General features: G+C 44.9%; 1 protein-coding gene across 12 annotated transcripts in view; it reads right to left on the reverse strand.

Annotated features, from left to right (window-relative positions):
• LOC143832412 (pterin-4-alpha-carbinolamine dehydratase 2) overlaps nt 1-25,092 on the reverse strand; it is a 107,205-nt gene that overhangs the window by 73,658 nt on the left and 8,455 nt on the right. For all 12 annotated transcript variants that reach the window (XR_013229251.1, XR_013229250.1, XM_077326796.1 and 9 more), the window contains exon 2: nt 24,154-24,285. Coding sequence is in view for 7 of the 12 variants with exons in the window: in XM_077326796.1 (XP_077182911.1) it covers nt 24,154-24,285 (132 nt within the window). In the remaining 5 variants the exon portion in view is untranslated. The remainder of the gene's footprint in view (nt 1-24,153; nt 24,286-25,092) is intronic.

Raw genomic sequence — 25,092 nt, forward strand, 5'->3', positions numbered from 1 at the left:
TAGCCAAATCACCCTAAAAGTTTTCGACAGGTACATGCTACTTTGATATATTGGTATGTTTTCATCCTTAGGCCAGTAAAACAGCAATGTAGAGGAAAACTAAAAATAGAAAGCACTGGCAAATGCACATAAAGTTGATATATAGCTTTATGAAAAGATAAAAATGAAAAACTGTACTTGCATCCCAATTGATAAACTATGGGGCTGCCAGTGGTTTTTCAGAGCAGATGTAACATTTTAGCAAATGTGATTGTTTGTGAAAGAAATAATTCTGATCAAAAACGAAATTGCAGCCGGCACAAGCTCTGCGCTTCGTCACTGTAATCCACTCTGACAGGAAGCAGTAAGTGGAGATTCCTACTGTGAAAGGAGCAGATGTGAAAGGTCAGCCTGGGTCTGGAACTTCAAAACCGTTAACGTGTAAAACAGTGTGCATTAAAGCCTGAAACAGCTAACCACTGGATTAACGGATGTCCGCTAAGTGGGTTTGATGTTCTTTTGGCAAGTAATGGTTAATTTTTAAAATAGGTATAATTGTAGGTTTCCCCCCCTCTCCCTTTATACCTTTTTTACCAGCCAGAGTCCATTTTAATTACAGAGTATGATTTTTTTTAAATGCTTTTAGAGAGAAAGGAAAAGCTACTCCACACAGTTTTTATTAACTTGTTCATGACTGCAATTTCAAAGTAGGTGAAGGCTGTTAAAGAGATTTAGATTTACTCTCTGCACTACAACTTGCTTCCAGGATGCCAAATATTTATCAAAAGTATTTATCCAATCTAGAAGGCAAAAAAAATCATTAGTGTTTTTAAAAATAAATGTCTGTCGGATATTGGAAGACAAAAGGTAATGCAAGGCTTAGTCATACGTGTACAACTGAAACAAAGCAGTTGAAAAGAATACATGATACAGATTGAATAAACAGAGATGGGTGTTTCAGACATGGCAGAATGCCAAATGTTAGTTAATCAAGCCATCTTACAAGTATTCGGCAGTTTAAATTAAGAATAAATGGCTGCCTTCCTTCTGTAATTGACTGAAACACATGTGCCCCTTCTCCTTTTGAATGTAATGACCAACCCTGAATTTAGAAAGCATTCACAAAATCAAGTAATTACATAGTATTTGTGGACATAGTAGAGGCTGAAAAGCAGGAGAGGATGGGCAGAAAATAAATAAATGTTTTAAAAACAACAAATTAAATTTATTATACGTAAAGAAACACCATTTAGTCCTTTCAAATAAATTGGTAAAGACTGTGGACACAATCCAGAGAGATATCTATAGAGCATTTGCATTCTTACTTTGAACCATTCAACATCAACATCAACACAAAATATAATTTGAAATCCTCCCAAGTTCCAAAACATAGCATCCTAATGTGAGGTATGGAAGATGTCATTTACAAAATGTGTACCTTAATACCAATTTAAAAAATGATATCCTCTGAATTATACCAAATGTTCTCACACATACTTAAGATTAACTTCAAAATAAATACAATAGCACGTAAAAGTTAATAAAACTATACTACCCTTCAAAATGTTTTATAAGAGCTAAACTGAAGGTCAAATGAAAACTTCTTGGATCTATTTATTTTGTATAGAGAAGAATTAATATACCAAAACCTGAGTTGCAACAGCCACAGTAAATTCTAGAAGAGTATTTATATGAGAGAGAGAGAGAGAGAGAGAGAATGAACACCAGTGTTGTACAGTTGTTAGGGCTGGCTTTGGATATTAGCCCCTCACCCTACCCCACCCCAGGTATAATACCTGCTCTGGATAAATCTTACTTGTGAGCTTTAGGCAGATCAGTATCTTGCAGCATAATCTATCTCCCAGAGGTACTAAGAGTCTAACATCACTCTGCTCTCCTTGGATGAAAGGACTTACAGTTATCTGCAAATTATTTAATAATAACAAACTAATAAATATTTCATGGTTACCAATTATAAGCCACAACAGAGAGATATTCTAGTGATTTCCAGCATACATAATATGGCAGAGTATGCAAATACTAGGGGCAAAGCCCGTTGTATCCAAGAATACAATGGGCCCTAGAGCTTGGCAGTAGGAAGAGGAAGGGGAGGAGTTGCCCAGTCTGTAAGGGCATGGGGTTGAATGTGTGTTGTGTAGATTGTGTAGGCATGGTGAGAAATTACGGCATGTGTGTGGAGAGATCAGTATCAAGAACCTGTGGTTTGGAATGGCTTGGCTGTGTCTAACCCCCGGTCAGAGCAGTATTTTAACTGAGAAGGGGCTTTTCTGTGGCCTCCCTGTCAGCCAACTGTTTGGCAGAAGGGGAAAGTTCCCCCCCCTCAAAAGGAAGGCCCTCAGTCTCCCCTGCGTTGCTCTTGGAAACACCTCCCTCCCCTCAGTCAGGGGCTGTTAAAGGCTCCTTCCTAGCAGGCCTGAAGGGGGGAGGGGGAGCACTCACCAGCCTCCTGCCAGCTCTGTCAGGGCTCTGAGGCAAAGTTACAGTTGGACATGACAGTTAGGACAGCCTTGGGGTGAAAAGGGCTGGCATAGCCTGTCCAAGCCTCCATTCTCATTCCCCTTGGCAGCCCTACTGACCTCCTCTCCCTGCAGTGGTCAGGGGCAGACTGGCAGCGATGTCTCCAGATTGCCCCTGGCTGGGCTGGGTGGGCGGGCCCTGTCAGAACTTTGGCTTCACGCCTCCCTACTGGCTGGAACTGTGGTCAGTCCTGGTGAGGGCCCAATCGGAAGGCGCAATTGGGCCCTCACCTGGACTGGCCCTGCCCACTCTCCACCCACTTAGGCCTTAGCCTTTTATGTTGGTGACTAGGAGCAAAGCCCGTTGTATCCAAGAATACAATGGGTGCTAGAGCTTGGCAGTGGGAAGAGGAAGGGGAGGAGTTGTCCAGTCTGTAAGGACATGGGGTTGAATGTGTGTGTTGTGTGGGAGGTTGTGGTGGCATGGTGGAAAATGAGGGTATGGGTATGGAGATATGGGTGTTAAGAACCTGTGGTGTGGAATGTTCATTGATTATGGGAGAGGACTGACCTTTGGGAATTGTGGCATAGTGGTTACAGATGAGCTTTCCAGAGCCATGTCTTCAGATATGTGAAGGGAAAATCAGACTGGAGATTCTTCTTAGGGGAAGATTACATGGCAACAAATTCCGCCCAGTTCTGCGTCATTTCCCTTCTTGTGTGAATTAGGCCACAGACACCGAAATGCCCCTCTGCCCTAATACACATGGGGTCGTCACAGTACACAGGTGTCCACCATGTTCCTTCTTTTCCATTTTTTCACTGTTAATAAAATGTTATGTACCCCCATGCTTCTTTCATGGTTGCTCCTTAGAAGAAGAACGGATTTTTGTACTCTGTTGTTTACTACCCAAAGGAGTCTCAAAGCGGTTTGCAAACACCTTTTCTGTTTATCTCCTCACAATAGTCAACCTGTGAGTTATGTGGGGCTGTGAGAGGTCTGAAAGAACTGGGAATGGGCCGTAGTGACCCAGCAGGCCTCAGGTGTCTCAAAGCATTTTCCAATCGCCTTCCCTTCCTCTCCCCTCTGGCAACCCTAAGAGGAAGACTCTCTGTGCACAGCAGTCTTGACCTTAGTAATGTTTTTTATACTGGTTTTTTATTTGCCAGGCCAAGGTTGGAAAAAGTCAAGTCAGTTCCCATGTGTCTCCAGCCATTTACTTGTTCACTATTTATAGTTTCAGGCTGTAAATATTTATTTAGATCTTCCTGCACTTTCCAGACTCAGGGGACAGATGCTCGTATGCCTGTCTGCGCCCCAGAATACAAACAGTTGCTGGTAAGGGCTGGTCATAGCCCATAGCCCAGGAGGGACACACCTGCACCACTCCCTCCCAACTGCAGGCAAAAATGGCTTCTTTGAAGGCTGGACTCTGAGGCATTGTATGATTTTGAAGTCCCACCTCCAAACCTCCAGGAATATTTCCAACCCAGGGGTAGCCAACCTTCAGGTGGGACCTGGAGAGCTCCTGGAATTACAGCTCACCTGCAGAGTATAAAGATCAGCTCCCCAGGCAGAAAGGGCTACTTTGCACAGGGTTGTGGTAGAGAAGAAACATTTAAGGCCTCCCACACAGGTTGTTGTTGTTGAATTGAAAGACTTGAGGCCTACTGCACAGGGTTTTTGTGCAGATGAAACAGGAGACAAAAGAACCAGTTTCGTCTGCAGATTAACGCTGTGGAGTGGCCTCAAATCTGCAGAGTTGCAAAGAAGAAAGAAACATGGCTTGGCTGTGTCTAACCCCCGACCAGAGCAGTATTTTAAATGAGAAGGGGCTTTTCTGTGGCCTCCCTGTCAGCCAACTGTTTGGCAGAAGGGGAAAGTTCCCCATCCTCAAAAGGAATGCCCTCAGTATCCCCTGCATTACTCTCTGAAGGAAAATACCTCCCTCCCCTCAGTCAGGGTCTGTCAGAGGCTCCTTCGCAGCAGGCCTGATGTGAGGGGGAGGGAGCGCACTCAGCAGCTTTCTGCCAGCTCTGTCAGGATTCTGAGGCAAAGTTACAGCCTTGGGGCGAAAAGGACTGGTGCAGCCTCTGTTCTCAGCCCCCTTGGCAGCTCTGCTGACCTCCTCTCCCTGCGGTGGTCAAGAGAGACTTGCAGGCATGTCTCCTGATTGCCCCGGAACTCTGGTCTGTCCAGGTGAGGGCCCAATTGGAAGGCGCTTCATGCCTTCCACTTGGCCCCTCCGCTTGTCAGTCCGGGATCAAGGGGCCAATCCAGGAGTTTTGATCACGGACACAGCCCACCCCAATACCCCTTACTGTTTTATTAAGAGGGAACAGGTTATCCTTCTGGATCTCTTCCCCATCCCTGATTTCTCTGTCTGCCACCCCACCCTCAACTGTGCAGTTCATGGGATTCACATAATGAGAATCCTAGCTTTTACTTCTTAAAACTTCCATCCCTTATTGTTGCATGTCAGTTTAAATATTCTGGGGAAAGGTTTTAGTGTTATTCTTTGCACCAAACATGTTGTTACCCAAGTTCCAGAAGCTTGAACAGTCAAAGGGATCCACTCTCCCCAATATTTCTGCATTGGCTTTAGTTATTAGAGGCTTCCAGGCCTCCTATTATCAGTTTGACAATTAATTAGCCTTTTAGCACTTGGAAAAGTAGAAAGTGTCCAGGTCTCATAGGTGTGCCTCTGGGGCAGTAACATTTTGACTGTTCAGAAAACAACAGGGCAAATTTTTCTTATTTATTTGTCAGCAATTATAAACAAAAAGAGGCCCTAGTCACTTTTCCCATTATGGATACCTGTACTATGATGTTATTTATGCACTAAAATTACACTATAATTATACCTGTGAATCAATATCTCTGAGCGCTGGAGATTTTATCACCAGCTTTTCTTAGAAGAAATAATCACTAACAGATATAAATCCCACAAGTTCAATATTCAACCAACTTTTTCATATGTAGACATTTTTCTTCACTTTGAAACAGGGCTCATAAGTAAACTTGATTTATAGCAAACTGACTGTGTTATTCTTATATGTATGGAGGTACCCAACAACCTAACTACCCCAAGAAACACTATTATAAACTTTGCAGGTGCACAAATCACAGCATATGGCAGAGGACTCAGAGGATAATGGGAAATGAGGCAGCTTAGGAAAGAGCATATGAAAAACACAGGCCCTACCAAGGTGGATATAAAACTCATTCAACCAGTAATCAAATGCAACAGTGTAAGGAAGGGGAAACTAGTCAACAGCATTGCTTAAAACAATGAATCTACTAAAATCAATGAAAACTGACTTGGCTTTTGAAATGTCAACCTGTCTTTACTATCAGATCTCCAGTGCTCTTCTTTTGAGTTTAAACACAACTGACATAAGCTACACCTGAAACTAATCACTGGTGTGTCTCCAAGAAGATTCACACACAAGGACTAAATTTGTCACAAATGGGTTCGTTTCCGATCCTAATGTAGCCAAGTTGCATTACTCTGACCTCTATTTAACAAATCAACTTAATGGGTGCTGGGAGTACCATAAAACCTTTACAACGGAGTGATTTCTAAAACTTTAAAATATAGTTATGAAACAAAATGTTGGGAGAACCCTTTCAATACTGGAAATCAAATTAAATCTAGACATTTCTTATAGTCTTGACAGATATAATCCTGGTTACCATGTAAATTTATGGTAAGCTGCTGAGATATTAGCCACAGGTGCTACTTTTAATATATGGGCTGCATCTGGCTGGGAATAAAATTTCTCAGAGGACTAGAAATGACCTCACTATCAGACAATGGAAAGGGGAAACACAGGGCCACTGTGACATATAAAAAACTAGAGATGTGGTCCGCAATTGAGTATTTGACATAAAATTCATTTTAACTCTGCAGATTGTAAGCTAAAAGATATTATGTTTTCAGTACATTAAAAGGCGTGGACATCTTCCAGTCAAAGAGCCAAGAGATTAAGCATGCAAGACAGCTATGAAATATGGCAATAAAAACACATTTTGTAGTCTTTGATCAGAGAAGACAATGTGATGTGCTGAGAAATCAGAGAGAGAGAGAGAGAGAGAGAGAGAGAGAGAATGTATCAACGCTTTTTAGGTTCCTATGAATTCACCAGTTTTACCCTGTTAGCTGAACTAAGCTAAGAGGCTAGTTAAACTGAACAAATGCACCAGTTAATTAAAGGCTATACAAAAAAATTGAATGTCATCATTTGGTAAATATTTTCTTCATACAAAAATAGCTTATGTCAAGAAACTGTCACCGTGTGAAGTTTACAACAAGTAGAGACCAGTCCTTGTGGTACAGTTCATCTAGTTAGCCATCAAATGCTCTACAGATAAATAAGCAAGCTGTCTGGAGTTGAAAACTTCTAAATTCAGCCTGAAGGGAAAACAACTACTACAACTTAGATTTTATGCTTTAAATTATCCAAATTTTGCAAAACTGCAATATTTATAGCTTTACCTGACACCCAAAAAGTCCTGCACATATATCACACTATATCAGTTATTACCAGGGAAGATTTCCCAAAGACCTGAAATTTCCCAGGTACACACAAAACACAATGTGCAGCCCTATGGACCTGAGAAAAAGTATATTGGTGGCAAGGTATTTGGGAGAAAACAGCAGTAGAAAAACAGAGTGAAACTCATTGTAGATTTCTTATGCTGCAACTGCCCCAAAATGCAGGGTCACTGCCAAGTTCAGTTTTTGCCCAGTTCAGGGAAAGGCAAGGAAAGCTGGTTAGATTTCTCAACACATCACATTGGTCTTCTCTGCTCTGTTTTTATGGATATATTTCATAGCTGTTTTACATGCTTAATCTCTTAGTACTTTGACTGGAAAATAGTAGAGTCAGCGTGATGTAGTACGGAGCACTAGCTTCTAACATGGCAAGCCAGGCTTGATTCCCCACTCCTTGACATGCAGCCAGTTGGGTGACCTTGGGCTCATCACAGCCCTGATAGAGTTGTTCTGTCCGAGCAGTAATATCAGGGTTCTCTCAGCCTCATCTCCCTCACAGGGTGTCTGTTGTGGGAAGAAGAAAGGGAAGGCAATTGTAAGCCACTTTGGGAGTCCTGGTACAGAAAAGTGACATATAAAAACCATCTCTTCTTCTAGCTTTCCCCTGCTATTCAAACCAGAAACCCAGAATCAAACCAGTCCTATTGTTTTAACAGGTACTCTTATGGTTGCCTACCTGCATTCCATGCCTTGCAAGAGAAACAGCACACAGGATGAACCTCTGCCCTAAAATCTCTGAGCCCAAATTCAGGAATTTACTATTGACATGAAGTCTAACTTTCTGAAGAACATAAATGTGCATTGTTGCTATACTTGGAGCATTTCCGCACGCCATAAATGTAGAGTAATGCTTACCTAATGAAGATGCTATATTCCGGTCCCTCCACATGATGTCGCCCACATCCCGCATCTGGGCAGCAAACTGGTCGCTACATCCTCCATTTTAAAGCGCTTCTCTGGGAATCTTAAAAAGAGGATTCACCACCCTAAAAAGCACTAGCAATCGGAGAGCAACCAGCAGGCAACCAGCAGAAGGAAGGTATGGAGGTTCAAACGCACTAATGTCATCTGCAGCATCCCACCCTTACTCCCACCTCCCTTGTTTCCATGGAGGAGAATTACTTTTTAAAAAATGGCTAACTTCCTGGAGCAAAGAATAGGCAGACACACGTGTAGGCGATACTAGAAATAAGAGAATATTTCATTCAACAAAGGTTGCCTCTTGAACGTTTTCTCCCCCCACCCAAAAAAAAAATCAGGAACAATATTAATTTACTCACTTATCAAAGGACTCAGCCACTTTGGCTTTGGCGCCCATGAAAGTCAATGGTGCCATAAACTATAATGTGAATTTCGATGGAGCCTCAGGGGGGTGGGGTCTGGGGTACAGCCTCCAAATTTTCAGGGTAGCTCCAAGAGGCTCTTCCCTGACTCTTCTCCAAATTTCAAAATGATTGGTCCAAGGGGTCCACGTCTAGGGGTTCCTAAAGAGGGTGTCCCCATCCGTTCCATTATATTCTATGGGACGGACTCGCTATTGGATACAATGGAGGGATGTAGGCCATTCTGTGGGCATGGCGCTCTTTTTACTAATGTGCAAAAATGTCCTTGATTTCCCCAAAGTGACCGGCTTCTGTGTCAAGTCTTTCAGGGCACTAATCATTTGTTATTTGGAAAAGGAGTTATAGACTGAACCCAGATTCTCCTTTTGTCAGAATTAGAAGCATTTTGCACATCTTCTGAAAAGCCATCAAAGAAGATATTTTGTACATATCTTCCAGTAAATGGATCCAGTAAGTTGGGGACTGAAAATCCCAAACCAACCAAACCTTTGAATAAAGCAGACAATCAGGAGAAACTGGTAGGTAGATCCAGACTGGCATACTGAATCATGGCCTGAATCCAGAACAGCATGGGTGAAAGAATTTCTGTCTGCCGAGTACAATTTTCCTCCTTCTCCCCTCCCAAGGCAGCCCAAAATCCCTCCCCTCTCTAGTACAGTTCTTGCATACAGGGGACTGCATGGAAGAAGATTCTGGACTGCTGCAGGCAGGGAGATGCAGGACAATTGTATTCTATGGGCAAAAATCCTCCTGGCTGCAAAAGTATTTTGCTGAATTCACGTCTATACTAAGAGAGGCAGTCCTTAAAATATGTGGGCCCATATTGTGAACATATGCCACAGTTGTACAGATATCCGTTCCTCTTAAATAAAACAGTAAGGCCACTGTAGGCCATACCTTCCCGGGATGGGGGCCACCACCGATTGGCCCCTCACCCCGACTGACAGGCATTCCAGCCAGCCAGCCAGTCAGTCAGGCGAAGGGCCACTCAGCAGGCGCAAAGCACCTGCCCAGTGGCCCTTCGCCTGACTGCCTGGAGCTCCAGCCTGAAATGATTATTTATGCATTTAATGATAAAGTTTAACCTTATAATGCATACTAAATTTAAACTAGCAGCCTCAGAACTGAATACTTTCCAATTCTAAATAGTAAATTGTCTTGACATATTCACACAGTTTACTTTCTTGCATCAGATACAAGAAGCAGAAAAGTTGTACTAAAAGCTAAAGAAAGTCTTTAACTTGAAGCCTTTATTTAATAAACATAAACATTTTTGTAAACTGCTTTGAAGTATTCCAGCCAGTTCTGTAGTTCTTCATTTGCCCCTTTTTTCCTAAATATCTTTCTCTTATATTGCTGTTCGGCCAAAATAAACAGGAAACCTGGTTGACAATACAGGAGAAAGAAGAAAATGGCAAAAAAGGTTACAAAACTAAGAAGCAATGTTTCCTCTACCCTTTCAACTATTATTGGCAGATACAAATCCACTCTTTTATGCTATTAATCAATTAAGTTAAGGAACTGATTTGCATAAGCCAATCTCTGAATCAGAAATGTTCCCCATCCTCGAAAGGAATGCCCTGAATCAGAAACTGAACTTTCCAGCAATTATTAGTATCCACCACAAAATGAGCAGGAGTCTTACATATATTTATAATGAGACTATTTAACATTTGACCTGTCAAAAGAGATGGGATAAAAAATGGACTAATAATGGTCAAGTATTATTTTACAGCATGATAATGACAAAAACAAATTACTTTACTGTTACTCTAAAAGAGTGAAGAAAACTTATTTTAAAAAAATGTGATGAATTGTTATTATAAAGTCTTTAGTAATTATTAGTATGGTTTCTATAAATGTGGCAATATGAAATGGTCAGTTCTTCTCTGACTTTTACTGTGGAAAGGAGAGTCGGCCTATACCTATCGTAACAAATTTTTTTTGAATAGAATATATAGTTAACTACAATTATTTTAAAAGAAAGCACATTAGTTTTAAAATAGTCATGCTAAATAGGCAGGTAACAAACTGTTCTTGTTCCAAGTCCCACCACAAGAGCTTTACAGAGTCAGAGTGCATGAAGACAGATATTTCCTGGTGCCTCCAGCAAGCCAGATGGATACCATGAGAGGTTCTAGGCAGTGATCAACACCATGGCCGCCGAAATGGCAATTTTGGGTCACATGGAAAACGCGGAGTGGGAAGACGCGAAGCAAACCGCTTACGCATGGGACGGGACCTGGTTGCGCCCTGGTCACCCAGAAGTTCCGCTTTCTTCCGTGTTTCGCTAACGTGGCTTTTTTGGCGGCCTGCACCGAATCTGCGTTCAGTTGCAGCCAGCGCCGTGCATTATCCGTGATTTTAGGAGACGCATTCCACCCCAAATGTGGACCTTCCCCTCCGTGCATAATGGGCCAACGAGGCGATACCTCCAGTTATCATTGGCACCTCTGCTATGTTACTATATTTGCCTGATTGAACTGATGGACTAGCAAGGGGCCTGTCCTTACACATAAAGCCTCCCAAGTGACACATAATGAGATAAACCAAATAAGCTGCCACAGATATATCAGCTTTCATGCTTCCATAAAATTTTCGATTGTTCAGGTGACTGACTTGGTAACTATAAATGTATATTATACCTGCAAGAAACCCCTGCTCATAGAGATGAGGTTCTCTACTGGCACAGACACACTGCAACAAAGACAGAATTGCTTTGGCAAGTTAATTACTTGGACAAGCATCTCATTAACATTCTGATTTAAAAAACAAAAAAAAACAGGACCAATGTTATGGTATATAAGAGACAATTAACTTGTGGACATTACTAAGATGTCAGATTGATATTGAGAAAAACAGTAAAAATAAATCCCTGCAGTAAGTTGCTACATAAAAACGTCAGTGGATTCTTCAGCTTTGGTTTCTGGGCTTAAATCTCCATAGCTCATTTTTATAACATTTAATATGAAATTGTCACAATTTCTAAACATGGCGTTAAAGAACAATTTCATAACAGTTATTTAAAACCCAGCCTATGGATGAAAGGCTTTTCCCAAGGACAAAAAGAAAGGCTGTCAGCCAAATTAACTCAAATTTGCAAAGCATCTGTCTGTTCTTCCTACTATTGAAAATAATACACAAACCCCAAATTTATGCCTATAGACTTCCAAAACTTTACAGAGAAGGCAGTGTTTATAATTTTAACATCTGTTGATATACAGAGTCTTCCAAGCCTGGTATGAATAGAAACATAGAGTGTTCTATGCATCATTTGTGTTATCTGTGAAAGCAATAAAATTTCAGTGAACAGATCGACTCAATATCATCTGCAACACATAAATCAGAACTGTCAACTCAACTTCACAACTCTTCACACACCTGATTTTATGCCATTTATTTACAAGGTGAAGGTGAAGATCATTGAGAAAGGTATATTTCTCGGCTGTCTGACTTTGGTTAAATATTCACACTATGTTCTGTAAACAGATGATTTAATGACTTGAGGAAAACTGATACAGGCAAAGGCATACTTCTATTCTTCAAAATATGCTGACTGAAACATTATACAATATAGGTACATAGCTAAGTTTTAGGCATAATCTTTTCTTCTTGTGACTTTGGAAGCTTCCATTATATCTAATTCTTAATATAGCCCTAGCTATCAGGATCAGTGCCTGCTCTCTGCCATGAATTGTCTTCAGTACCTGCTCTCTTCCATGAATTGTCTATGAACAGGGGTCACTCCATCTTGTCTGTATTTTACTATTCTTTTCCCTGATTTCCTTGTAACCAAAGCCTGCTCTCTGTTCCCATGTTATCATGCTTTGTAGTGCCAGCTCTGAATTGTTTATGCTTTGATCTTTGTCTGCTCACTCTGCATATTGTAACAGCAACAGTGTATCTTGTCCCTGGCGCCGGCCAGTCCAAGGATGTGCGAATTGTAGCACATCTGGCAGGATGCCTGGGAAGGCACCTGGGGAAGAGGATACCCCTCCCCTTGGGAACATTCAAGTTTTGGGCGGGAGAATTGGATTGAAAAGGGCTTGCAAGTCTATTGTTGAGCAGATTTGACTTCTTGAGTTATAGTGACTAGAGTAAACTTCCATTAAAGCTTTCTTATTATAGAAGTTTTGTTCTGAGTTCTTTTAGCGTTTGACATTAAGTCAAATCTCACAACGCCCTTCTGTAGGCATAATGGAGAAGCAGGGAGAGGGCACCCTTTTTAGCGACCAAGAGGACGAGGGGGATGAGTATGTGAGCGACATCGGGGAAGACCTCGTTGCCATGGGCTCCCTCGGCCTCGGTGGCTCCTCCGGGATGTCGAAAGCGTTGGGAAGCTTCAGCTAAGGCCCTGTGGAGTTTTTGGAGAAGCATGTCACCGAGCGGCGGCGGCTGTCCAAATATGACAAACCCACCGGGGACGAATATTGGTCCGAAGAGCTCCCCAAAGGGGTTCCAGACCGCAGAACCGCGACACCGCTCGAGGTCCTGGAACTCCGGAATCAAATGAGTCGCGTAGGAGATTGGCTACATTCGGTGGCTGGAGAATTGGGGCCGGAGTCCCAGAGAGCGGTACGTCGCCTGCTCCGGGATTTGCAGGCAACCTCCGGTTGACCTGGAGTGAAGCCGCTCCCCGCACTCAAGGCGCCGGCTACTCGCGGGGAGCAGATGGCGGTGGCAGGAACCTCTGGAACGGGGACGGGAGCTGGTACCGGCGGAGCCGGAGGAGCCACGGGATCGTCGGCGTCGGAGGACGAAGAGCAGCAACACGCTGACTTGGGAGCGGGTGCGGCCGGGGACCAGCTGGAACCCCGGCCTGACGGGCAAGATGGCGGGGATCAAGACAGCGGCCAAGGAGACGGTGACGGTGGCCAAGGAGGCAGCGATGGAGGCCAAGGAGCTGCTGGCGGCGGCGCAGGAGCTGAAGCCAGCGGGCTCGGAGCCGGCGTAGGGAGAGGGCAAAGGCGCTGGGGCGCACACCCCCGACCACGCACGCCTGACCACGACTGGGAGAATGCCCTGCCGGGAAGGTTGCCGCCGCAACTGAGGGGAGCGGAGATTAGGCGACTCTATCGTTTCAAGACTCGCTTCACCAGGGACCCTGGAACCTTCCCGGGTTTCCTCGTTCACCTCCAGGCATATATGATCATAGAATCATAGAATCATAGAGTTGGAAGGGGCCATACAGGCCATCTAGTCCAACCCCCTGCTCAACGCAGGATTAGCCCTAAGCATCCTAAAGCATCCAAGAAAAGTGTGTATCCAACCTTTGCTTGAAGACTTCCAGTGAGGGGGAGCTCACCACCTCCTTAGGCAGCCTATTCCACTGCTGAACTACTCTGAACTACTGTGAAAAACTTTTTCCTGATATCTAGCCTATATCATTGTACTTGAAGTTTAAACCCATTACTGCGTGTCCTCTCCTCTGCAGCCAGCAGAAACAGCATCCTGCCCTCCTCCAAGTGACAACCTTTCAAATACTTAAAGGCTATCATGTCCCCTCTCAACCTCCTTTTCTCCAGGCTGAACATTCCCAAGTCCCTCAACCTATCTTCATAGGGCTTGGTCCCTTGGCCCCAGATCATCTTCGTCGCTCTCCTCTGTACCCTTTCAATTTTATCGACGTCCTTCTTGATAGACGTGGGCTTCACCTTCCAAGACGATGCGGATTGTATTTGCTTCGTGGGTGACTGCATGGATGGAGAGGCGGCCAAGTGGTTCATTGACCTCTACCGCTACAACCCCATGGCGGTGAGGAGCTACGACCGGTTCATGTGAGCCATGTGTGAGATGTTTGTGGATCCGTTCGAGCGCGAGACAGCAGAAAACCAACTGAAGGCGATCAAACAAGGCTCGAAAACGGTGGCCCAATACTCGTGGGAATTCAGGAAGCTGGCGGCATCGGTACCCGACTGGACCGAGCCACAGAGGGTGCACACCTTTCGAGAGGGACTAAACGACAGTTTGGCCCGCAAGTGCCTACACCTCGACAACCCGAAGACAGTGATGGGATGGGTGCGCTTGGCTGGGGAAGTGGAACAACGTCTACTGGTGGCGGCCGGGCTAGGAGGTGGGAAAGACAAACCACCACTGAAAATTTCCACCCCGAAGAGAGCAGCCCAGCCGGCAAGAGCGGACGCCGCCGAGCGAGCCCGACGCCAGGAGAAAGGGTTGTGCCTCGGTTGTGGCCAAATGGGGCACTTCCTCGCCCAGTGCCAGAGCAAGAAGCAAGTCACCACTGCGGAAAGCCGGCCAACCAGCGGAACCGCTACCCATGCACGGGTGGCATCCGGAGGAACAGCGCAAAAGAGTGCACCCAAGAAGGCCGTGCGCTCATTGGTGGCACCATTGAGTGGCGCCACAGCAATCCCAAGTTCCAGCAGCAGCGGCACAGGCGAGGAGCCAAGCTCAAGCGAACATTCGGGAAACAAAGGCAACCTGCTGTGAGAACACCCCGCCAGCAGGTCCCGGGCAGGGGCAAACGTTCGGTGAGTGCTCCCCCTTTGATATTCCTTCCCGTGACTCTTACAGAGCCCAAATCAGGGAAGCAGTTGAGGGTGCAGTGCATTGTGGACTCTGGATGCACTAAGACTTTGATTAACCCCCCACTAGCCGAGACTTTGGGAGTTGGGAGAATGCCCTTAGCGAAACCCCTCCGCATTGCGCAGTTGGATGGGAAGTGTGCCCCGGAGGGGGGGGAGGCGACAAGCAAGACGCTCTCATTACAGATGGACATTAAAGAGCACTGGGAACGGATACAGCCAGTGGTAGCCCCCAACTCCGCATTCCTGTGTGTGCTGGGTCTTGATTGGTTACGCAAGCACGACCCCACCGTAAAATGGAAGAAGGACTCGGTCCAATTCCTAGACCCTGGGTGTGAGACACACCGGCGGGCTGAGCCTCCAGAGCCAGCGGGTTGCGCCCCACCCATCTCGGCGGCGGGGGGTGAGGACTTGCCTCAAGAGTATTGGGAATTTCAGGACGTTTTTGCAGAGACTGAATGTGACCAACTGCCCCCCCCACAGCAAAATGGATTGTGCAATTGAGCTCAACCCTGGGGAACCGTTCCCAAAGGCCAAATTGTACTCCATGAACCCAAGGGAGATGCAGGAGCTGCAGGCTTTTCTAGACAAGAATCTGGCCCGTGGATTCATCCGGCCGGCCACCTCCCCTTTGGCGGCACCTGTTCTTTTTGTGAAAAAGAAGAATGGAACATTGCGTCTTTGCACGGACTATCGGGGGCTGAATGCAGTCTCCACCTGTAATGCCTACCCACTGCCTTTGATAAAAGACCTGTTGGGGCATTTGGGAAAGGCAAGACTTTTCACCAAATTGGACTTGCACGAAGCCTACTACAGGGTGCGCATTAAGAAGGGGCATGAGTATTTGACCGCGTTTAACATGCCCCTAGGACAGTTTGAATATACCGCCGTGCCATTCGGCCTTGCCGGCGCTCTGGGCATGTTCATGAATATGATTAATGAAATTATGCATGATTTATTATACAGAGGAGCCCTAGTTTATCTTGATGATATTTTGGTGTATTCAGACAACCTAACTGAACACATGTCGCTAGTACGGGAAGTGATTCAAAGACTTCGAAAGCACCAGTTGTTTGCCAAACTTTCCAAGTGTGAATTCCACTGGGATGCTGTGGAGTTCCTGGGGTTCGGGGTATCGGGAAAGGGGACTGAAATGGACCCTGGCAAGGTTCGGGATTTGTTGGCATGGGAACCCCCGAAAACAGCTCCAAAGTGGCCTAGGGTTCGCCAATTTCTACAGAACCTTCATCCCCAATTTTGCTAAGGTCGCCTTGCCCCTGACCGACCTGTTAAAGACCAAGAAGGGCGGCAAAGCTGCGGCGCGGCCGGGTGCACCTCTATGGTGGACGCCGGCATGCCAAACAGCGTTCAACCACCTGAAAGCTCTGTTCACTTCAGAGCCAGTACCCGCACGCGCAGACCCCTTAAAGCAATTCACAGTGCAAGTAGATTCCTCGGATGTAGCGATGGGGGCGGTGATTCTCCAAGAAGGGGGGGGGATGGCAAGCTGCACCCAATTGCTTATTTGTCAAAAAAGTTCTCTGGCCCAGAAAGAAACTGGGCGATCTGGGAAAAAGAGGCTGCCGCTGTTAAACTGGCGCTGGCAACCTGGAGACACTGGCTGGAAGGGGCAGCTCTCCCTTTCGTTGTATGGACGGACCATAAGAACTTGCAGGCACTCAAACAGCCCCGCTCACTTTCTGCCAAGCAAATGAGGTGGGCAGAGTTTTTCTCCCGGTTCAACTTTACTCTCAAACATCTGCTGGGGAAAATGATTTTTTTGGCCGACGCCCTCTTGTGCCTTCCTCAGTATGACAGTAAAAGAGACCCATTGGTGGACACGGTGTTCACGCCCCCCCAACTTGGACTGATGGTCATGATGCGCAGTAAAGCGAAGGGGGGCAGATCATTCCCAGGGGGTTGGGTCCAGAAGGACGTTCTAACTGACACTGCATTTCTGATGCTACGCCCCTCTCTCGAGGAAAAGGGGGGCATGTTTCTAAAAGACAACCACTTGTACGTTCCCTTGTGCGCCAGGAAGGAGGTTTTGAAACTGTGCCATAACTCTAAGCCCGCTGGTTATTTTGGCTTTGTAAAAACGCTCCACCTAGCCCAGCGGCACTATTGGTGGCCCTCTCTGCGGAGAGATGTCGAGACTTACATACAGGGGTGCCCCATTTGTCTGGCTTCCAAGCCAATGGGGGGTAAGAAGAAGGGCATGCTGCAGCCACTGCCCACCCCCTCTCGGCCCTGGTCGTATGTCACCATGGACTTTATCACGGATTTGCCCCTTAGCCACGGCAAGTGTAATTTGGGTGGTGGTAGACGCTTTTTCAAAGCACGCCCATTTTGTTCCATGCGTAGGGATGCCCTCGGCTGTGAAGCTGGCCTCCCTGTTTATTAACCATGTATACCGTCTACATGGAATCCCTAGTAGACTGCTCATGGATCGGGGCCCACGGTTCGTTGCCAAGTTCTGGCGGGAGCTCTTGAGACTGCTAGGAGTGGAGCAGGCTCTCACCTCTGGTTACCATCCTGAGACGAATGGGCAAACGAGGGTGAACCAGATACTAGAACAGTACCTCCACTGTTTTATCAACCATCAACAAAATGACTGGGTGTCCCTACTCCCGTTGGCTGAATTTGTCTACAACGGGGTACATGCTTCGACTGGTGTGTCCCCATTCAAAGCCGTCTATGGGGCGGACCTCTTAGCTGTACCCACCTGGGAAATTTCCTCCCCCGAGGCCCCCGATGTGCAGAAGTGGGCTGTTGGGATCTCCAGAGCCTGGCCAGAGATTGTGAAGTGCTTGGAGGAAGCCAAGCAGGCCTACAAGGCTCAAGCTGACAAGAAACGAGTGGCAAACCCGGCCTGGGCTATGGAGGACCTGGCATACTTGTCCACGAAAAACCTACGGTGCCAACAACCCTCCCGCAAATTAGGGGCCAAGTTTGTGGGCCCTTTCCGGGTGACCCGACTGATAAATGCTGTAACGGTGGAACTTGTCGACTTATAGAAATGTACACCCTGTTTTTCATTCCAGCTTGCTGAAACGAGCTTGCTGAAACGGTCGACAAGATTCTGGACTCTCGTTGGCATAAGGGCAAACTGCAGTACCTGATTGAATGGAAAGATTTCCCTATGGGGGATAGGGAGTGGGTTGGTGCCCCCAACATCAAGGCCCCCAGACTCCTTCGTGCCTTTCACCGGGAATTCCCAATGTGCCCTAGGCCCAGGGACAACGAGTGAGGGGAAGTTGTTTTTGGGTTGGAGGAATGTCAGGATCAGTGCCTGCTCTCTGCCATGAATTGTCTTCAGTGCCTGCTCTCTTCCATGAATTGTCTATGAACAGGGGTCACTCCATCTTGTCTGTATTTTACTATTCTTTTCCCTGATTTCCTTGTAACCAAAGCCTGCTCTCTGTTCCCATGTTATCATGCTTTGTAGTGCCAGCTCTGAATTGTTTATGCTTTGATCTTTGTCTGCTCACTCTGCATATTGTAACAGCAACAGTGTATCTTGTCCCTGGTGCCGGCCAGTCCAAGGATGTGCGAATTGTAGCACCTCTGGCAGGATGCCTGGGATGGCACCTGGGGAAGAGGATACCCCTCCCCTTGGGAACATTCAAGTTTTGGGCGGGAGAATTGGATTGAAAAGGGCTTGCAATTCCATTGTTGAGCAGATTTGACTTCTTGAGTTATAGTGACTAGAGTAAACTTCCATTAAAGCTTTCTTATTATAGAATTTTTGTTGTGAGTTCTTTTAGCACTTGACACTAACTGTGAATATGTAAATCCAGAGACTGGGGCCATGAACCAACAAGAAAGAGCTTTCAATAAACCTGAGAAAAGCCCCAGGTTTCTAGGGGGGAGAGTGAAGTCATTTTTAAAAAGCTACAATGGAGAGTTAACTTTCCCCCCATAATAGAAGTAGCACATGTAGCTGCTACTCTTGCTTAAAATGTTCCACTTTACCACTCTTCAAAGTTGCTTGACACAGTTCACATTCTTATGTACAAGTCTTACCACTGTAAAGTTTACACATATGCTAAATTTTGAAAGACTACTTGATTTCTGTGTAGGAAGTAACATGACAAAGTCCTGTTGTTTTATGGTGAGATGTATGGCTAGAACTAGCAGAAATTTACTTTAGAGTTGTGCAATGTTCTATATTTGATCTAATATTTTCCATATTGAAAGTGAATTAAAATGTTTAGTATTATATTTCCGTGCTGTTGTCAATATTTATTGAAACTCTAGCTACTATACCAAACTTGCTTTGTAAGGGAGCTAATCTTGAACAGAAACAAGCAGCCAGTACTGGATGAGTCATGCAAGGATGATGGTGGTTGCTGAGAAGCATGGCACAAATGAGTCATTGCTCAGAGGCCAAAACATCCCTTAGAAGGGCTTATCCTCTCCCCCTGCCTTTTGCTGAGAGACCAAAGCTTGAAGGCTTGAAATACTGATGCACTAAGAATACATTTGCTTTTTAAAACTACATATGAGAGAGGTATTATTTTTAAACTGCCTCTCTCCTATAAAACTCAAGGTGGTTTACAACACGTTAAAAGATACATAAGTACATACTTTATTAATTTCATTAACCTTCTTAAAAATTTCACTAAAATAACCAGTTCTCTACCTGGCAACTAAAATTGGCTAATTTACTATATACCTACCTAGTCTGTCCAATGTAATTCACTGGTGCCAAGGGAGTCAATGTTCAACCTGACCATTTCTTTTTTGACAATTCCCAATTTTCCTTGAGACATTCCTCTAACATTCCAAGTTGCTATTTGGTGCATCTTCATAAAGTGCAGACCCTTATTTTCACCATTGGCAGCATCAGCACCTGGGGTTCCGGCTGGATTTTCCCCAGGTACCTCATAAAATCCAGAGCTATTTGTTGCATGTCCTTGTTGCTCCTCAATCAACTTGCTGAGTACCTTCTAGCCTGTGGGGCTCACCATTGGGCACCATATCAAAATCGTTTGAGAGCTGTACCATAGGATCTTCTTGGCAAAAGCTTTTTACACGATAGGTTGCCAGGTCTTTCCGTAACTCTCCTGGGCTTGAGACCATCATGCTCAGGTGTGCATGGATGAGATTTTACCATCTATTCAGGACACAATTCCATAAGAAGGAACAGTGTGGCTTTCATTGCAAGCAAAAACTAATTCTGAACAGTGAAAAAAATTTTGATGATCAATGATCGATTCATAACAATCTGAATTTGTTCCAAGCACTTGAATATCACATGTGTTCAAGTATATGCTCTGGCAACTAATGCAGCAGAGGCAGGAATTGAAGACTTCTATACTACAATTCAAGTCACTTTAAAACAAGTACTCAAGAAGGATGTCATTCACCGTATATACTCGTTTATAAGCCGAGTTTTTCAGCCCTTTTAATAAGCTGAAAAAGTCCCCCTTGGCTTATATGCGGGTATTTAAAAAAAACAGCTGCCAGACAAGACAGGAAGGTGGGAGACAAGTCTACTTGCCTGAAGAGCAGAAGCAGGAACAAAGGAGACACGCAGCAAGCCCGGGAGGGAAAGAACAGTCTCCGCCTCCCCCTCTCCCTGCCTTAACGAGGCCAGCACGAGGCCAGCATGTGCAGGAAGCTGCAGGAAGCTCTGAAGCTCTTTGAACAGAGAGCAGAAGGAGGAAACACCCCTAGAGGAAGGCAGGGAAAGTGGAGGGAACAGAACACCCAAGCTAAGAAGAAGGGAAGCAGTACAGGATTGGATATCAAAAGGCAAGACAGTTCAGAAGAAAAGAGGGAGGAGGAAGGCAGGACGGGAGGCAGTGAGGGGAGGAAAGGAGAAAAAGCCATTACCCAAACACTACCCTCGGCTTATATGCGAGTCAATATGTTTTCCAGCATTTTGGAGTGAAATTAGGTGCCTCCGCTTATATGCAGTCAGCTTATATGCGAGTATATACAGTACATAATAGGTGACTTTAATGCAAAAGTTGGCTCAGATGCAGAGAGAGACATTACTGGCAACTTCAGGCTTGGAGAAAGGAGAAGGAGAAGAAGAAGAGTTGGTTCTTATATGCCGCTTTTCCCTACCCGAAGGAGTCTCAAAGCAGCTTACAATCACCTTCCCTTTCCTCTCCCCACAACAGACACCCTGTGAGGAGGGTGAGGCTGAGAGAGCCCTGATATCACTGCTCGGTCAGAACAGTTTTATCAGTGCTGTGGCGAGCCCAAGGTCACCCAGCTGGTTGCATGTGGGGGAGTGCAGAATCGAACCCGGCATGCCAGATTAGAAGTCCGCACTCCTAACCAGGAATGATGCAGGTGATCGTGTGGCACAATTCTGTCATGAAAATTGGTTTTGAATCATGAACACTTGTTTCAAACAGCGTTAACATCGCCTATACACAACAACTTGTGCAAAAATTGGGGATGCCAGTGCATTTTATCAAACTGATACAGTCACTCTACATAAACTAAGAAGCCATTGTATATACACCATTCTGTGACACTCTGGTTCAAAATAGAGAAAGGAGTGCACCAAAGTTGTATTATTTCCCTCTTCCTATTTAACTTGTATGCTGAGATTATTATGAGATTGAACTCAAAGAATCAAACACTGGAATTAATATTGGAGGAAGGAATATAAATAGTCTTTGGTATGCTTATGATGCTACCCTCCTGTAAGAAACTAAGGCAAACCTAGAATAGCTGGTTACAAAGGCTAATAAACTAAGTAAGATAGTTAGCCTTTTCTTAAACAATAAAAAGACAAAAATAATAACCACTACAAAAAACAGACATGTCACAATAACAGTTGATGGTGAAGAGACTGAATGCATTCAAGAATTCATTTTTCTTGCTTCATAAATTTATGTGAGTGGCAATTGCAGTATGAAAATAAAACGTCGAATTCTTCTGGATCACTCAGCAATGATGAGCTTGAACCAAACATGGAGAAGCAAAGGCATAAGCCTAACTACCAAATGTAGATAGATCTAATTTATGACATATTTCCAATAGCCACTTATGACTATGAAAGCTGGATGATGAATAAACCAGACAAGAGGAATCGATTACTTTGAACTCTAGTGTTGGAGAAGGCTTCTGCGGGTTGCATGGACAGCAAAAGTCACAAACAAGGAAATACTACAGCGCAAAAAGCCTGATATATCATTGACAGGCAGAATCACGAAACTCTGGCTCACTTACTTTGGCCATATCATGTGATCCAACTCAATGGAAAAAGCAATTATCCCAGGATTTGTCAGTGGAAAAAGGAAACCAGGCTGACAAAGAGCATGGTGGCTGAATGCGAGTGAAATGGACACTGGCCAGAACATTGCACAGCTGAGGGAGGCAGTGCAGGATTGGAAATCGTGGTGACAGTTGTGTCACGGGATTGCCAAGTTGGACACAACTGAATGGCTGACAACAATAACGACCACTGAGGGGTCCTTCTCCTAGGGGGCAGGAGGACAGCTTGATGGATGTTTCCCATCTCTGTTTGAGGGAGGCAGGTAATTTGCATATTTTGCCTTCCGGTGAGAAACGTCCAACAAGTCGAAACTTCCGGAGCATCATCCCTTCATCTCTCACTGAACATATTCTAGAAAGCAACCTGCGTTAATGTGACAGACGAGAGACAAACACGGAAGGCAATTTGACTATGAACCCCCGGGGCAGCTAAGCAATACTGGCCCCACCAACCATAGGCGAACATGCAAAGTGAACAGTGAACAATAACTGACTGTGATGGACCAAACCCTATGGATGGGACCAGCTGTCCTTCTGACCCCTGAGGAGAAGGACCCCTCTCGGTAGGTAACCAGTGGTGTTTCTCCCTCCGGGTCAAGAGACCAGCTGGATGGGACAGCAGTCCCTAACCCAGGGAGGGTCCGTTAAATGGAGTCCATCACATGAGACAGAACCCTACGGCCAAAGGCCAACTGTTCTGCGTCCAACTCCTGAATTCTATAGTGCTTTACGAACGTAGAGGGTAGCTGCTTTGCATACCTCCTCCACGGAGGCGTTCTTGGCAAAAACACGGAAGCCGCTGCACTACATAATGAATGGGCTGTGATGCCCTGTGACACCTCTTCCCCTTCAGCTTTGTAGGCCTCAACAATGCAAGACCTGACCGTCCTGCTGATGGCTGCCTTAGTCAAGGGCCCACCCACCTTTGGCCCTGACATAAAGATGAACAAGGAATCTGACTTCCTGATGCCCACTGTTCTCCTAATATACACCTTGAGGGCACACCTGACATCCAGCTTGTGCCACCCCCGCTCCTGCTCTGTGGGAAGAAAGGGAAGAAAGATAGGGAAGAAAGGTGGGCAGACTAATCTCCTGTGATAGATGAAACCGAGAGTCTATCTTGGGCCTGAATAAGGGGTTCACCCTGAGCAAACCTAGGAAGCCAGGCCAGGTCTCCATCTTGTTTGGTCTTCACTAGATTTCTTACATTTCCTTCTTGCCCAACTGACTGAGCTAAATGTGCACGTTATCTAAATCCACCCAGCCAAAGACTATTAGATTACAGAAAGGAATATCCCTTCCACGTACTAATTGCAACTTCTTTTGTCTATCCCCAAATGTCTCCCCCCAGTCCTTCCTGATAAAACAAAGACAGGGCCATTAGCAACACATTACACGTAGCCAAGGTATTGTTCTACTTGATGAGATTACTCCACACCTCCCACTCTAGTGACCTCACAGTTCAAACTCACCTATCAGGTACTCATATTATCAGAGACCAATCATCAGTCAGGGTCCTCCCAGTGGGCAGTCCCTGGGGCTGGCCCGGGAATTTCAAACACTATATCAAGCCTTGCGCACACTCCAGGTGTGTGTGTGTGTGTGTGTGTTGTTGTGCCTCCACACCCGGCATCCTGTCCTCCCCTGATGCCGTCAACCCTGTGTCTTGGCTGCTTGGATCCAAGAAAGGTGCAGTATCTTGAACTTGTCTCCCTGTAGAACTTAGTGTATGTATGTTTTTGCTTATGTGTGTGTTTTGAATGTATAGAATATTGATAGAAGAAGTCAGCTGAAAGAAAACAGTGGACATTGGAGGTTTCCACATTTTCCCCTCTCACAAGTCCACAGCTTTTACTTCAAAATCAGAATATTTACATTAACATATTATGCCTCTGAAGAGTAAACACAGCTGGTCTTATGAATCTTTTCAACTGCAACTGAGGATAAATCAAATTTAAATAAATACACTTCCTTTAAATTGGGAATAGGTACTGTTCACAGAATTTACCTGATTGAAAGTTTTGAAGTTGAATTCTTTGTATATAGCATCCCTTTCACTTAGCTCAGACCATCCTGCAGCTTTCAGGTCGCATAAGACCTGGTTCCTTTCTTCTGCGGTCAGCCAGTGAGACTGTGAAGACTAGGAAGGAGGAAAGGGGAGAAAGAAAATGCACACCAAATCAAAATTAGTACAGCTATTTCTTAACAACAATAAGAACATATTTCCTGACATACAGAACTGTGTTTAACAGAAACAAAGTTCTGCAGGGCATGAGTGGCAGAAAATTTATTATATGGCTTCATTATTACATGTTTGAAGCATCAGACAAGCAAGATCCACCAATTTACAGAACATATAAGGTTATATGTAAGATTAAAGACATGGGGCAGAAGCTGTGTATGAATGTCAAACACTTAAATCCCATTCATTCCATAAGAAAGTGAACTGAGTGCTTCATTCTCTTTCATCATTGAAATTAATTTAAAAGGGCTTTGTGGGATCATACATAGTTTGTTGCCAAAAACTATCCCATGAAGATTTTGTACAACAATAGTCGCTATAGCTGGCTGATTTAAAACTATTTAACACTGTTAATCTTTAAGTATTTACTGCTAGTTAACTTCACCCATTCTTAGTATGGGTGGAGTTACCAAAATGCTGACCTTGAAACAATGAGATTGCTAATTTATCCAAATGGAATAAAACATAACAATAGATATTTGTCTGAAGCAATAGAACAAGGTTAGAGTCTAGTGGTACCTTTAAGATCAATGAAGTAGAAGTCTGGGTATAAGGTTTTGTGTGCATGCGAACATCTGATGAAGTGTGCATGCACATGACAGCTTATACTCAGAATTAAACATTATTCGTCTTATAATAAAGACTATTTCGCAGTGGTTCCCAACCTTTTTCGGGCCAAGGACCAGAGGGGGGGAGAGGGAGTCC

The sequence above is a fragment of the Paroedura picta genome, chromosome 3 (genome assembly GCF_049243985.1).
Source record: "Paroedura picta isolate Pp20150507F chromosome 3, Ppicta_v3.0, whole genome shotgun sequence".
Lineage (NCBI taxonomy): Eukaryota > Metazoa > Chordata > Lepidosauria > Squamata > Gekkonidae > Paroedura > Paroedura picta.